The sequence below is a fragment of the Arctopsyche grandis genome, chromosome 3 (genome assembly GCF_051622035.1).
Source record: "Arctopsyche grandis isolate Sample6627 chromosome 3, ASM5162203v2, whole genome shotgun sequence".
Taxonomy (NCBI): Eukaryota; Metazoa; Arthropoda; class Insecta; order Trichoptera; family Hydropsychidae; genus Arctopsyche; species Arctopsyche grandis.
Window position 1 is genome coordinate 5,616,554 of NC_135357.1, and position 16,363 is coordinate 5,632,916.

The following is a 16,363-nucleotide window of genomic DNA, read 5'->3' on the forward strand; positions in this document are numbered from 1 at the left end:
TCGTTCATCCTCCATAGTTTTTAGTCAATTTAATAGAGGAACCGTTTCAACAATGAAATCAGAAAAATTGGCAACCTCTGATAGGAAACGATCGACTTGGAGTCACAAATATCCAAGTCTGACCAGCAGTAATACAGATAATATACTCAGAATAAATTATTTTCAATCGAGGTCAACTGACAGGATCGAACCCGGTGACCTATCGGTGCTAGGCAAAAGCTCAATCACTGAGCTATGCTGCTGGGTAATGTGGGGATGTTACGATTTGTTTTGATCTGTAAGACCATCCTGCATGTTGGCACTATTCGATAAGGGTACAAGCGTCTTTTTAGGTCCCATATAACTTCTTCCCCCCTCCCCCGCACATTTAAATAAAGCCGTGAATTAAAAACATTCCATTATTTTATACTGTCACTCATATAACATGAGGCAACAATGTGTACATGACGTTTCAATTATTTCCATACAAGACATAAAGGAAAACCCTCTAAGCTGATGTGAATAAACACGACTGTGTAAAAAATAATCACTGCGTAAAAATACGACTATGAATAAAATTCGCCGCGTTGACTAAATCCACATCTCATTTATTTACAATTTTGGCCATAGTCAAAGTACAGAAAGCCCCAAGTCGTCACAAACAAAAAAAGCCAAACAAAAAAGGTACAATAGTATGAATGCAAAATAAAATATAATAAAAAACCAAATAAACATAAAAATGAATGGAAAATCAATACAAACCCGTTTACGAACTGAAATTAAACAGTCCGTCAATCAGATCGGCATATTTTATATTTAACAGATCCAAATTGACAGCAATCTGGTTAGAGAGCTTGATGCCCCTTGCAACAGATGATGAACGTGAAAATTTTGCGTAGTTTTTTATTCATGGTTTAGTTTGTAGAAGGCTTAAAAAAAGTGATAAATCACAGAATGAAAAAAATCATTTGTAAATGACTCATTAAACGAGTCATTCAACAATATTCAATATGATAATGATTAAGTAAACAAAAACAATAATATCAAGGAGAGAACATACATATATATGTACATATATTAAATGATAAAATAAACATATTATGGGCATTATAGTTTTAATTTCTTGCGTATCATACTGCTGTGATTTATATTAGTTCAGGTTTATACGTTTGGAAGAAAGTACTACGAAATGCATCTGAATCATTACTCACTTATGAATATATCTGTATTTAACGCTTTCAGTGATAAATGTATATTTTCATCGAAAAAATATATATGTAAGGCTAAAATACTGAAAAAAATATATAATGTATATATCAGTAACATAGTAGTGAACAGCATCACTATTGATTCACTAAGAAAGGATCTTATTTCACATTTTAAAATCCACGTGTCCAATAACTGTATAAGCGCTGTTTTATTTGAATTTTTAGCATTTACGTTTGGTAATGGTCAACTTCTCACATGTTTAATACGATAAAGACAAGATAAACAACTGTCATTATCAGCTGTTTTTGATGTTTGGCGTCTTTCTTCAAATTTCACTTGCACATTTTGCTTTTTTGAAAGACTTTCAATCTAGTTTTATCTATATCATTGTTTGCTGGCTCAATTTACGAACAATGACGCATTTTATCTCTCAGTCATTTGTCTTGCGACCTTCGCATTAACCGACAGTTCCCACAGTATACTTCGACACCAGTTCATAAACAATGACTGAAAATACAGTTATTTTTTACAAAAAAAATCTCGCATGCATTCATTTGAAGTGATTCTGCTGCTCTGACACACGTATTCAATAATAATGACGGACGGATTGCAAATTGACCTGGAAAACTGGATGTCCCAACTGCCAGAATCGATAAAAAATACACCATTCATATATCTTGCAATACCAGGTTTATTTTTCGATATGATTTATATGACAATTTTCAACCCCTCACTGACCGAGTACGTTTTCAATAGGAAGTCACGATTCTATGACCTTTAACATAAACCGTGACAGTACTTTGGCTCCAGATGCACCGTCTATTGTACGCAGATTGTGGCCTCTCTTCAAAGGCACCATAATCAGATGGTCGAAAACGCAACAAATCAATGTCCACCAGCAACTATTTAGCGGAATAAGGTGCATTTTTTATGCTTTTGGATAAATTACAGCACATATTCAACGATACTAATTCATATATATTGCAGGTTTTTTGATTTGAGATTCGCTACAAAGTCTGACACGAACAAAATATTCTTCACTCACGGTCTATACGCTGGAGAAGTTGAAGATGGCTTCAACGAAATTAAATCATTTTTAGATTCTCACCCAGATGAAGTGATCATTTTATTTTTTCTATTCTACATATATTCAATATATTATTTTTATCTTTAAATACTTTATAATAATTGCAACTGTTATATTTAAGGTGATTATTCTCGACTGCCAGCATTTTTACGAATTCAAACTTGAAGATCATCGCCGACTTTTCAGCATCCTCGTCAACACATTCGGATTGAGAATATGTCCTCCGCAACACAATTTGGAAGCAATCACACTCAACTCTCTGAGCAGACAAAGACAGCAGGTGTTTATCATTTGAATCGATGCACCCAATACTAATTCTCAAGTAAGAAATGTGCTGTATTTTCATTTTATAGATCATCATTGTGTATCGAAACGAAGTAGTGGTGAGTAGTGGAAGATTTTGGCGAAACGGTCAAATGCCTACACCGTGGCCACGACAAACCAACACGAAAGGATTGTTGGATTGGATGGCTTCTGCACACAGGTCACCATCAGCTGGCTTTGTACTCCAAGCTGTTTTAACTCCAACCACGGCCTTCGTCATTCTCAAGTAATATAATTATTATAATTAATGCCATACAATTTCTTCACAATCTTATATTAAATTGTACTTTTTAGATGGCGTTCAAACATTCGTGACAGTTGCGCTAAGCCAGTTGTCAATAAGGTACTGCCGTGGATAGACGATTTGCTACCTGGTCCTCCTCCCCTTGCTCCATTTTCTTCTGGCGCTCTTCGAGTCAATGTGGTGATTGCAGACTTCGTAGACTTCAATCAGAATATATTTCCAAAGAGTATAATAGCTTTAAATTATAAACTACTGTCGAGTGATCAGTAGATGCATATGCAATAAATATTATACTATTTATTCATGTCTTGTGTGTATGTCTATGTATAAAGATATTTTTACACTATTAGTATTAATATATTTTATGCATAGGTTTATAGAAAATAAATCGCACAAAATATTTGTACAAACATATTTTGCTACTATACCAAATTCAATATTACGAGATATATCTCTGACAAATTTTAAAATGTATTATCATGTATTTTAATAACTATTACTAAAATTAATTGTTAATGAATGCCTTATTTTATACACGCAAACGTACATATGTATGTATACGATTAATTTAAAAACCACGTAAAAAAAAATACTCCTTAAATTTGTTTAGGTTATGATAATACTAAACAATGCATTCCAATTATGTAGGTTTATTTTTTTTGTGTAGCTGTGAAACATTTATTTTATTTAGAAATTTAAGAGGCTTTAAAAAATGTATGAAAAACTATAAAACAAAAAAATTATAAATATATTCATATATTTATATCAGTGTGAACTTTAGCATTATCAATGATGAATTTTAAGGTGAATGTCTATTTTAAATTTATAAGATGCTTTAATTGAATACTCATGTGTTTGTCATAAATTAGTTGTTTTTTTTCCCCATTTTTTTCTTTATGTACATATATAAATAAAATATATTTTATAAACGCATAATTAAAATACAAATAAATTGCATTGGCACTTTATTTGAGTAAATAATAAATTACATAAAGGAACAATACATTACAATGCATTCCCATCCAAAATTACAGAATCATACACCTTTTTAATAATATATTAAAGTATTAACGCAAATTATTTAAAGATGAAACTAATCTTAAACCACTAAAAACAATGAGTACTACATGTTTTTTGTTGAGCCGACCCTTAAATATAAATAATACACATTTATTACCAGTTATACAGTACTCGCTTACATGCGGTCAATAATAATTATAAACTGAAATGTGCTTATCGAAAATTTATGATTACACAGATGTGTATTTGAAACTAAAAAAAAACAAACAATATGAATATTAAATGTTTTCATATATAATATTTGCAAACTGTGATCTCTTGAATGTTATGTATCATGCATAGAATGTACATATTGTCTACAGAATCTCATATTTTGTTCAAATTATTTTTATTAAAACTTAGTTATGATCAACTATTGCGGTAATTGATATATGTATGTACAGTAATATTAAAACAAAATTGAATTACAAAGCAGCAATAGTTAAAATATAAAATAATCAAAATATGTAGTAATAAATGTTGAAAAAATTACAAACTAAAATAAAAATATGTAGTATTCGTAGATAAAATATTTAGACAAAACTTAATCACAAAGACTAGTGGCACAGTCGATTTCAAGTAGACATCGCTTACGAAAATGTCAATAAACAATAAATAAAAGTCACCAATTCAATTAATAATATTTATAACAGTATTTATAATAGAAATAATTATATTCTAAAATACAAAACTTCAAAAGTGAATTCGCTTTTATCAATTCATGATTGTCTAATTTGGAAATGAAATAAAATGTATTATTTTTATTTTTCTTCTATCAATAGAAAAATTGTACATTGATTCAATTCGTCACACAAACAATCATTCAAACATATTCGATTATTATTATGCGTTACAAAAACTTGGAAGTATTACTATAGAAGTGTATATATATATTACTCTCGAAATTTCCAAAACGTGAAAAGGTATTCCTGAAAACAGTTTACAATGCCTTCACTTTCAACTGCTTCATCTTGGGAGTCTTCTTCTTGAGTTGACGCTTTTGCTCCTTGCGTTCCCAACGACGCTGCTTCTCCGGGTCTTCCTCCTGCACAGTCAAATGCCAACATTAGTTCTATCATACACACACTAAAAAGCCTAATTCAACAATAAAACTGAAACTGACTGCCAGTATACGGTCTTTTTCAACTCGACGTTTATCTTCACGTCTTTGAGCAGCCAATTGTTGACGGGCAGCGTGAGTGCTGCGCAAGAAAGCCTCCTCCACTTTCTGACGATTCCGTTCAGACTTCGTAGCAGCCTAAATTAAAATACATTACAGTGGTTTTATTCATACATCATACACAATATCGACGAGGGAATAAACAAAAAAATACCTCTTTAGAAAGCCGGAATCTTTTAAGCTTCTCCATCATGTAAAACAACAATGTAAGAACGGGAGCAACGGCTTCACAACCTTTATCAATACCAGCTACGACACACGGCAACGTAACACCCATAAGTAATACACGTTGACATTCGGGAAGCTTAGTGCTGCTAGTTTCTCTATAATAGAATTAAATTTAATATAATAATAATTGTATTATTTGAAATTTTTATAAAAACAAATGAATAAAATAAAATTACTCAGTTTGTTTAGGTCCTGAATATTGATCGCTGATATGAATGTAGTCAATAAGATGGCCGAATTTTTCAATAGCGGCACACACTCTTTGATCGAAGATAGCCTGAGTAGCTTCTCCGATTTCAGACAGTACGGAAAACGATTCGGGCAAACCACATTTGTCGCCCGGTCGCTTTTCTCCACAAAATACACTCTGAAAAAAGAAAAATACATCAATCTAGATATATGTATGTACATCTTATATTTACGAATACAATAACAAGAAAAAAACCTTTCTTTTTTTTTTTTTAATAACTTAATATGCCAACACCCATGCAATGATATATCATGTATTTTGGACATTTTGCTATTAATGCTAAAATTCGTAAAATATGCGAATAGATGCTGAAATAACAAACAAAAGTGAAATTTGCATAAAATTTATAAAATTAATAGACAATTTAGAAGGTTCTTCCTATCCCTTTGCCCATTTATTATGTGAATAAATTGAGGGGATAAAACAGAGCTTGCAGTTTACCATAGACGGTGTTTTTCCTGTCGAAACCAAGCAACTGCTTTTGTCTACTACTGAACTGAACAAAACAGTTGGAGCTGTGTATCCAAAAAAAGTCTTAAAACTAGACGCTTTTTCGCACTCGAAGACTAAATGAGACAAATCTATTGCTCCAAACATTGAGTAAACTATTCAATATATCTGTGGCAGGTACAAAATCTAATATTAATGTTAAGGAAATAGTTTTGTTTTTTAGAAACCTGCCATTGTTCAATGTATTAACAGAGGCTCAATGTTTGGAAGGATATCAGCACTTTTTTAGACAATTACTAGAAAATATAAAAAGTGAATCCTATGATATATTGCTATTATTGATGGCAACAAAAATTAAAGTTGTGCAGCTCTAAAATCTATATGATGTCCTGTCAATAGTTTGGATGCTAAAAGGTATTTTAGTAAATACAATATACCTATAATAGTTACCGATCGTCGTACGAATCGGTAAAAAAGAATCTGTAGAAATATGCTCCATGTTGAGTTTTAATAAATTTTAATTGGTATTATATTTTTATATTCATATTTTTTGTCTTTGTATTTTTATATTCATGTTTTTTTCATTGTAATTTTAATTCCAAAACATTTTAAAATTATTTTTTAATTGTTGTGTTGTCTTTAAATTGTATATATATATATAAATTTTTATTAAAATTCATCGAAATTTTTTATTATTTAAAATTAAACTCTTCATAAAAATAGATGCTAAAATTGAACATTTTTAATGCCCTAAAAAGCTAAAATGCAAAATAAAAATGCTAAAATTGGCAAAAATAGATGCCCAAAATACGTGTCTCTAATCATCAGGTATAACACTAATTATATATATATAATACACATATGTATGTATGTCTGTAAGAACTTTATAATTTAAATTATCGTGATAATTTCGTTACAAAAGATTTGACATCAACTAAGTGTTTATTCCTAGAAAAATACATAGCTGTAGTATAATAAAATGAATAGTTACTAACAAGGTCTGCCATTTCCTTTTGAAGTTTAATGGCAGTTTTCTTTACAGCGACGCAGGTGACAAAAGCATCCATATCATCTTTGCCGAGTTCCACTCGTATTATTAGCGTGTCCACAGTTAATCTAACGAGTCCAATAGCTAAATGTACCAAATCTTGCCTCTGCAATAAAAATTGTCGGTAATATAAAAAAAATCTTATGAAATTCAAGTCTTAAAAATTAAAATACTTTGATAAGTTTCAGAGTAAGAAGCATTCCTTCACAGCACGTCCGCCCGCTACACCACATAGTATAACAATGCTCGGCTTCTTTCCTCCAAACTCCAGGCTCTCCCACTTCCTCCCCTGTAATAAAACCGCATCAATCAGCAAAACACAGAAGTGTAATGTGAATAGTAAAAATATTATTATACACACCGACGAGTGTGAAGTTATCGTCAAGTAATGGCTTGTGAAAGTGTGTGAAAGCGGCCACGATGGAAGTATTCTTAGAACGACCTATTAAGAATGTCGCAGCGTATGCGACTAAACCTAAAACTAGCAAACCTTCAGCCCAATAAGCTTCCCATCTAGCTCTCATCATGATTGGAACCTAAAAAGCAAAAACATTCACAAATAATCAATATGGTAAATTCATCAAAATAATCAAACGATAAAAGCATACTTTGGTAATTGTAATTTTGGGTTGCTCTTGAGCTGGGTTTGGAGCATCTTCAGTGAATCCTTCGAATTCTTCCGGATCTTGAAAGTGCTCGAATTCGTTGTCTTCATCCTGAAATTAACAAGAAAGATGTGTACAAATATTTTACTAGTGATCTATACTTGTACTAAAATTCAATATATTTACCTCAACGAGAATATCATCTTCGGATTCGTCCACGGTTATGATATTATATAGAGGTGGAGGTTGAGAGCCGACGCCGATTTCTTGAGAGTCATCTTCGGAATCAAACTGCTCGAATTCGGCGAATTCGTTGTCTTGAAGGAGTGAAGCATCGTCAAGCGATGGCGACACTGAAAGGATTAAAAATCCCAAAACCAGAAATATCTGGGACACTAATAGCCAAAATTTCATGATGAAGTGATCTGAAAATAAAAACATATGCATACGTTTCAGATTTAAACGGTTGAATATTCAAATGAGTGAATTTGTAGGTCAGTTTTAATTGGATTGGAGTTGTATATATGACTCAATATTATTAACAAGATTAGTATATAAAATGAGTGACATTTTAATTCAAGAATTAGATCCGATTTTATTTTCAATTAAAAAAATAATTTTATATTAATTTCTTCCAACATTTCAGTACAAAACTGTCAAATCTTCAATGTTTGGAATCTGTTGCATTTAGGCAATTTTGTCTGTCACTATAATTTGAACCTTATCAATGTAATTAATTTAAAAAAGGAATCATTTGCAATTAATAAGTCATAAAAATGAGATAAAATTAACACTGAGGTATTTATAGGGTGTGCCGTTTATGATGGCGAAATCATAGGTCACCTACATATCTATATTGCAAAGGGACACAAGTCAAATAATCAATAAATACACAGGAACATGTCAAACTCGTTGCTGAATTTGAACTCGGATGCAAAAATAATGCAAAATTTCCAATTAAACTAACCAGGTGTAGGTTTTTCACTACGATATTATATTTTTATCACAATCGGGCCGAAGCCATCGACCGACGAATATAGGTTATGCGCTCACGTCACGCGCACCCGTCCTAACATACGAGCATGACCGAAACATATATTGAATTCTTTGTAATATTTTAATGCAATTATAGGCATAAAATAAATCAATTATTATGTAATTAATATAAAGAATTTAAAAAAAATTTAGAAGCTAATTTTATCAGTAATTTAAAAAAAAATCTAAAATCAGAAGTGTCTTTGTGTTTACACGGTTCGGTGATTACTAGTCAAATGTGAACCAGTCACAGGACAACCGGTCGCTCTAGATCGGTCACACGTGATCACCCGTCACAAGAAAACTGGTTAACCGATTTTAGGGTGTGATCAGTTTTCTCGTGACCAGTTTTAGGGTGTGACCAGTTTTCTCGTGATCAGTTTTAGTGTGACGGGTGATCACGTGTGACCGATCTAGAGCGACTGGTTGGTTCACATATGACTAGTAGTCCGTTTACCGTTTACACATCAACCAAGAAATAGTACTCACAAAAATAAGACCCAAAAGTATTTTTTTCACCGCTCAGACTGAGTCTTCTTTCTGCTCAACAAATTCTTTTTAATCGAGATTTGGGTAATTTTCTGGGCGGCAATTTTCCTGTGCGACGAATTTTCGTGTGACCGATTTTCGTAGCGGTGGTTATCCTGGAAGCGATTCACATTTGGGATCTAACCCATTTACCGATATTACATTTAAAATTTACCAAACTATGTAAATTACATTTTCGTAAATATGTATATTGTGAACGCAAAATTTGCTGTCAAAGATGAAGAGAAGTGGAACAAAAGGATTTTTTTTAATAATTTTTTTTTTAAATGGACCTGCTCTCATGTACTTACATACGGTTGGGTGATTATTCCGCACAAAGCGATCTCGCACACGGTTTTTTTTGACAAATAAAGGACGAATAACATTAAAAAAATTGATATTGTTCTCTCATTCTTTTCAAATAATGGAAAGGAAAACGAAGGTTCACGCCCAAAATATAAACTCCGCTCATGGCTCTCGTGGCCATGCTTGCTATACATACATATATCGTGATGTAGAAATTTTTAAGGAAAATGTTATAAACTTTTTCGCTGAATCTCATGCCAGCCGTCCTCAGTGATGCGGGTGCGCCTGTGTTTCAGCCCCCCCCCCCTAAAAAAAACCCTGGCTACGGCCATATCTCTAAATATCGAATAATGAAGTAATCCTTCATTGGGGCCGTCGACACCGAAAATATTGTAAGTAATATTGTTGGTGTCGACGGCCCCATTGATTAATTGCAAATCAAATAATTAGAATACACATTTGATCTTTTTTTATGTACTTATCTTAACATTTACCCGGTTAAGCAATAACAATAACAAAATAAATCAAAAATTTATTTTGCTAACTAATATAAATCGATACATCCTTTCGAAAATCCTGTCACGTTCTATCATATCCTGTCATATCTGAAAATTCTACTTGCACGTACTCTACCAAAAATTGCATAGTCCATGGCAAATTATATTTTTGATAGTTGTTATTTATTTCCAGAAAAGATTTATTTTTATTTTACGTCATTATACTAAAACGAAACCTTATTTTTCCATTCAACAATGTACATACATATATTGTATGTACTATGTACCTTACCTAGTGTTTCTGAAGGTTCAGTGATAATTCCGCACAAAGGGATCTAGCACACATCACTAAAATCTCGACCACGGAACATCTGGCTCCCGAAATTCAATTGAAATTACGAAATTATTTTTGTTCCAACTGCGTTTATATATAACCAAGCGCACAATTGAAACATAAATGTTTTACAGTAGTTCAATATGATAGCAAAATATTTTTGTTGAATTTTATTATAAATCTAGTGTTGTACCCGATAAAATATCATCGCATGGATGTAGGCATATTAAGTTATTAAATAAAAAAAAATTAAAAGAAATGTGTCGGTCCTGTGTTTTTTCAAATACCTTTTAAATATATTTAATTTCATATTTATATTTATTTTTTTTATATGAAAAAAAATGGTAAAAACTACCTACCTACCTACATATAAACAATACAAAACACCAATAGAAAAATTAATCAATTAATTAATTAATTAAATAAATTTTCAATAGATGGCGCTAAATGCTCAGAGACTTATTTCAGAGAAAAATTTGTAACAGTATATATAGAAGTTTTTTCTTAATCTGTTTTCTTATTATATTCGTACACTTTGTTGGCAGTGTTTTAGCTGTGACGTACATATGTACATATGTATTGCGAATCGCAATTATAGTACGGCGAGCGTTATCGCAGATATACAGATACACAGACACACAGAATAGCGATATTGTATATATGCCATTCTGTGTGTCTTATATTATATTATATCGAAGCTCGGTCGTTAAGCTTCTGCCTATCACCGAGAGGCGCCGGGTTCGATCCCATGAGCTGACCTCGATTAAAAATAAATTTTCTGAGTATATCTGTAGTGCTGTTGTCACACCTGGATATTTGTGACTCCAGGTCGATCAGAGTTTGTCAATTTTCTATGATTTCATTGTTGAAACTTGAAACTAAAATCCTTCCTACCTACTATGTCACCACTATTTGAGTATGATTAATGTACAATTCATAGATGTCTCGAGTTTTCAGTGTTACGAGATACTGTCGTTAAGCTTCTGCCTATCACCGAGAGGCGCCGGGTTCAATCCCATGAGCTGACCTCGATTGAAAATATTTTTTCTGAGTATATCTGTAGTGCTGTTGTCACACCTGGATATTTGTGACACCAGGTCGATCAGAGTTTGCCAATTTTCTATGATTTCATTGTTGAAACTTGAAACTAAAATCCTTCCTACCTACTATGTCACCACTATTTGAGTATGGTTAATGTACAATTCATAGATGTCTCGAGTTTTCAGTGTTACGAGATACTGTCGTTAAGCTTCTGCCTATCACCGAGAGGCGCCGGGTTCAATCCCATGAGCTGACCTCGATTGAAAATATTTTTTCTGAGTATATCTGTAGTGCTGTTGTCACACCTGGATATTTGTGACACCAGGTCTATCAGAGTTTGCCAATTTTCTATGATTTCATTGTTGAAACTTGAAACTAAAATCCTTCCTACCTACTATGTCACCACTATTTGAGTATGATTAATGTACAATTCATAGATGTCTCGAGTTTTCAGTGTCTCGTAATTCAGCGACTTGTATAATAAAAAAATGCTGTATTGTTTGTAATTGGCCAGGAAGGCGCATTGGGGTTTACCCGTAAGGCCTTCCTGGTATAAAATGTAATAAAAATAAAAATAATAATATGATGATGATACGATATGCAATATCTGGGACTCGTTGTAAATTTTCCGGGGAATCGAGACATCAACAAATCGTGATATTCCCGGGTCGAATCGGGTCACCAGCACTACTACATTACAAATTATACATATGTACATCCGAATATCTCAATGGATATTTTCATATTCCATCAATCCAATAGAACTTCAACGTTTATGAATTCGCAAAATTGCGGCGACCTCGTATTATTATATAAATATTTAAATTTATCTATGAGATTCAAGTTTAAATGAAAATAAATTGCGCCTCGAACGGAAGCGCTGCACTCACCCTCCCCGACGAATATTAAATGCGCATTTCACCACCACAAGCGAAAACGCTCACGTATTCGAACATTTAACATATCTACACATACCAGTTTACATTTTCCTCTCCATCCCCCCCCCCCCCCCGGCAACTTCCCCCCCACTGCGAGTAACATCCTGCTCCAGGGACCCCTACAAACTCACGGGAGTGTGTATGCGTGTATGTTTTCATATAAACACACTTGTTCGATAAAATGAACAGCATTTGTGCATATGTGTGGGTATGCCAGAGAATAATAATATTATCTCGGCAATGCTCAACTCTTATAAGTATTATATTTCAAAATAATATTGTAATTAAACAATTTCAATAACAACCATTACCATAACGACAACCATAAAAAACATGTTAGTATCCATACACGTACATATGTACATTCATACTTGAAAAAATATTTTTTAAAGCTGTTTAGGTCAACCAGTTTGGCTTTCTTTTCTACTTACTTCCCTTATAAAGTATTTATATTTGATTGCATGCCTTACAGTTATCATATTATGTATTTATATCGCTAATTTGCGACAACAGCATCACATTACAAAAATTTGTAATGTTTCAGGAGACATTTTTTGAAGGTTTTTAAATGTTATAAATTCGTTCACAATGTCATTTATTTGGTAGAATATAGACCTGTGATTTGTTAATTGTACGGAAATAATTTTACATTATATAGACGTGTGGCATTCCCTAGATAATTTTACAAAAAAAGCCTTCTGACAATTTTTGGGTTGTGATTTACAGCCATTCGTCATTCTTGTCTGTTTTGCGCAAGTCTCTCCCATCTTTCTTGGGGCCGTCTTTTCACCCTTTTACATTCTTTCGGGTATCATTCCAGCACTTTTCGTCCATTCTTCCAGCTATGTAACCCACCCATTACCATTTTAATCTCTTCACTTTCTCCACTATTTGCAATTTCCTTGTCATACTTCTCACCCACGTATTCTGTTTTCTGTCTTTCCTCGTTATGCCCAGTATACATCGTTCCATACTTCTTTGGGTACATTGGACTTTGTGTAGCATTTTGGCGTCCAATGTCCAATTTCACATCTATACGTCATCACTGGCAAAACACATTGATTGAAGATCTTTTTCTTCAGGCAAAGTGGCATTCTTGATTTGAATTCAGCCTTCATTCGCCCAAACACACTCCATCCTAATTTCATACGTTTCTTTATTTCTTGATATATGTATATACTTAAAATTTCTCCAAAAATGTACGATATCCATGTTGGACTAGATCAGTTCATATATGTATATAACGTCTTCGACGAATTATGATCATGTTAAAGGTCCCTCTTTTGGACTTTTAATATGCATTTTAATTTTCATATTGTTCCTATTCCGGGCATGATATTTCCATTGCTATGTGTAATGACTCAGTAAAGCCTGGACCCAGAGGGTGCCGCGTATTGTTCAATTGTTGTAAATACATTTGTTAAAGGTTAGCCCAACCTTTTCTTTTGCTCTCTAGCTTTGTAAATAGAGCTAAGCCACCCCGATTCCTGGAAAAAGCACGGTCTGTATCCGTAGTCTAGTAATGAGTAGAGATCAGCGCTCGGTTTCTATTTGGACAAAAAAATGGGTTCACCATTCTCAGTTGCTATTGTCTTATAAAGCTAGAGAGCAAAAAAAAGGTTGGCAACAGAAATTGACAGTGGTGAACCCATTTTTTATCCAAATAGAAACCGAGCGCCGATCTGTAGAAACTAGATATTTTACTAATTTTGAATTTTAACATTTTTTTTTTTAATTTATGGCGTATTTCTATTTTTCGCACATAAAATTTTTTTATAGAAACTGTTCGAATACATAAATTTATTTTTAGTACCGTTTATAATGGTTCAACTTGTATGAAACAATTAAGCGAACGTTTATATAATTTGAAAACTATTAAAACTTCCCTAAATAAATACTAAGAGAGTATTGATTATTTATTTTATATTACAAATGTTGCGCATACTTTGAACCGGCTGAAATTTGCATGTAACCACTAATCAAATTGCGAGTGTAAATGTAGACTAGTTTAGCTCCTCATTTAGCTATTCCGATCAATAACATGTCACCTGAACTTGCCCCCTCTAATACGTGTTTATGTGTGTGGGCCTGCTCATGTCAATGTATTTGTAAACACACTATGTAAATATAATACCTGCAAAATTAATATATAATTAACGTATGCTTTAGGTAACACAAATAATATAACCATTACAAAACATATTGGAGCGTATGTTCTCCATATTCGAACGTTTAAATATGTATATTTTATAGCATACTAGTGGTTTTACGCGGCTTCGCTCGGTATTTGTAATATAAACCGCTTAAATATGGCTAATCTAATAGTAAACATTTTATTAAATTTATTTGAATAGTTTTATTTTATTTAAATTTATTTGAATATTCATTTGTTTTTTATTAAATTTAACGTCACGGATTCTACCACCCAAACCTTACATACATACATACATTAAACCTTGCATACAAAGTATCTTTCGAAATTATATATTAGATGTATTTAAAAATGCTAGCATTGGGGTTTGCCAAGTCGATATTTTCCTTTAGAATAATTTAGTTTTTTTTTATTTTATTTAATAATTTTCATCAGACCGTCCATTCACGCAAAATTAAACAAACTGTATTTTCTTAAAATTAATTAGCCCGGCGGGATAATAAAAACATTTTAATGTGGACCCCTAGTATTATAATTTTAGATCGAGCAGTCATCGACCCGTTTAAGTGTGTGTATTTGCACCGACGCGCACACCCAAAGGGTTTATTCTTGGATAAGTCCTTTATTTTTCCTCACAAAAGCCCACTACCACTGCATAAAATTATGTCTGCTTAATAATATATTGCATGTAGGATAATATTTAATATATTCGAATATTCTGATCAGATTTTGATAAAATCATACTATATTCTCTTTTCAATTTTAGATTACCTTGAAAAGGATTTAAAAAATATATTTCATTTAATTGACAAATACACTAAGTAGTCACACATTTGATAGCTAATTTTACTACTTAGTAACATTCAAGTCATCCAATAAAAGAATATTTCAGGAAACACTATTAAATCATTTTTACAATGCTCTTCTATATTTCACTTCGCTCATTGGTCTGACAACATATTATAATATTTATTTATTGAAAAATCAACAGACAACAGATGTATAAATGCATAAAAATAAAGTATAAACAAAATATCATTTGAGCCTTTGTCTCAAATGTACCAATTACATAAAATGGTACATAGAGACAAACAATTAAAAATGAAAATAATAAAAACTAAAACATCACTAAATAGAACAGTGCATTTCCAAACATAAAGTGATATATTATTGGATAAAGATTATATAATAGAAATAGAAATGGATCAATCAAGCAAAACTCTCCCGATGGCAGTCCTGAATCGATACTAGGAAATACCGAATAGATCAACATCATTCAGCTCCCCGTTAAACATACGATAAACATGCTGTAGATAGTAATATTTTACGGAATTGGTTTTGAAAGGATTAAGTGAAAAGAGTGCAACGTGTCTATACCTAACTGGGATCCTGAAACCAACCTTACTCAGTAAATCGGGACAATCAAGGAAACCATTTAGGAGCTTAAAAAGGAATGTAGCATCAGTGAATCGTCACCTGACAGAAAGATTGTTAAATGATAGGAGTTTTAAAATATCGGGAACAGATAGATAAACGGTAGCGTAAGGATTTGATAAATTTTAGTTGGACTATTTCAATACAATTAATATGAGATGTATAAAAAGGTGACCAGATAATTGAGGCAAATTCAATGTGAGACCTTATCATTAAAGGATTTAGTTGAGGGGACTAGGAATCCAAGAGATTTATATGCTTTATTAGTAATGAAGAAAATTTGTTCAAAGTAATCGAGTTTATTATTAAGTATTACATCAAGATCCTTAATAGAAGGAGATCTATTTAGAATTTAATGGTTTAAATGGTAATGATTATAAATTATTCCGATCGTTTTGAGACTTTGCCATTTTGCGCGGTGATGATATATATTTA

At 32.3% G+C, this 16,363-nt stretch overlaps 3 protein-coding genes across 6 annotated transcripts in view; 2 read left to right on the top strand and 1 right to left on the bottom strand.

The window, feature by feature from the left end:
- LOC143909790 (uncharacterized) overlaps positions 1–16,363 on the top strand; it is a 743,449-nt gene that overhangs the window by 184,615 nt on the left and 542,471 nt on the right. The gene's annotated exons all lie outside the window — the stretch shown is intronic.
- On the top strand, positions 1,444–3,705 carry LOC143923252 (PI-PLC X domain-containing protein 3). The gene is made up of 6 exons (XM_077446844.1): positions 1,444–1,877; positions 1,945–2,107; positions 2,176–2,305; positions 2,397–2,555; positions 2,629–2,825; positions 2,894–3,705. Exons 1-6 carry the CDS (start codon positions 1,784–1,786, stop codon positions 3,111–3,113), a joined length of 963 nt encoding a protein of 320 aa, XP_077302970.1. The 5' UTR covers positions 1,444–1,783; the 3' UTR covers positions 3,114–3,705.
- LOC143923295 (PAT complex subunit CCDC47) lies at positions 3,792–8,734 on the bottom strand. 3 transcript variants are annotated; one of them, XM_077446903.1, is made up of 10 exons: positions 8,631–8,734; positions 7,850–8,088; positions 7,667–7,774; positions 7,420–7,594; positions 7,232–7,347; positions 7,006–7,164; positions 5,487–5,677; positions 5,237–5,405; positions 5,026–5,160; positions 3,792–4,947 (listed from the first exon to the last, which is right to left on the bottom strand). In XM_077446903.1, the coding sequence occupies exons 2-10, from the start codon at positions 8,075–8,077 to the stop codon at positions 4,843–4,845; spliced, it is 1,386 nt and encodes a 461-aa protein (XP_077303029.1). In that variant the 5' UTR covers positions 8,078–8,088; positions 8,631–8,734; the 3' UTR covers positions 3,792–4,842. The 3 variants fall into 3 exon arrangements, with proteins under 3 accessions (XP_077303029.1, XP_077303031.1, XP_077303030.1); XM_077446905.1 differs by having other exon boundaries at positions 7,232–7,342; positions 7,418–7,594; positions 8,631–8,733; XM_077446904.1 differs by having other exon boundaries at positions 3,798–4,944; positions 8,631–8,733.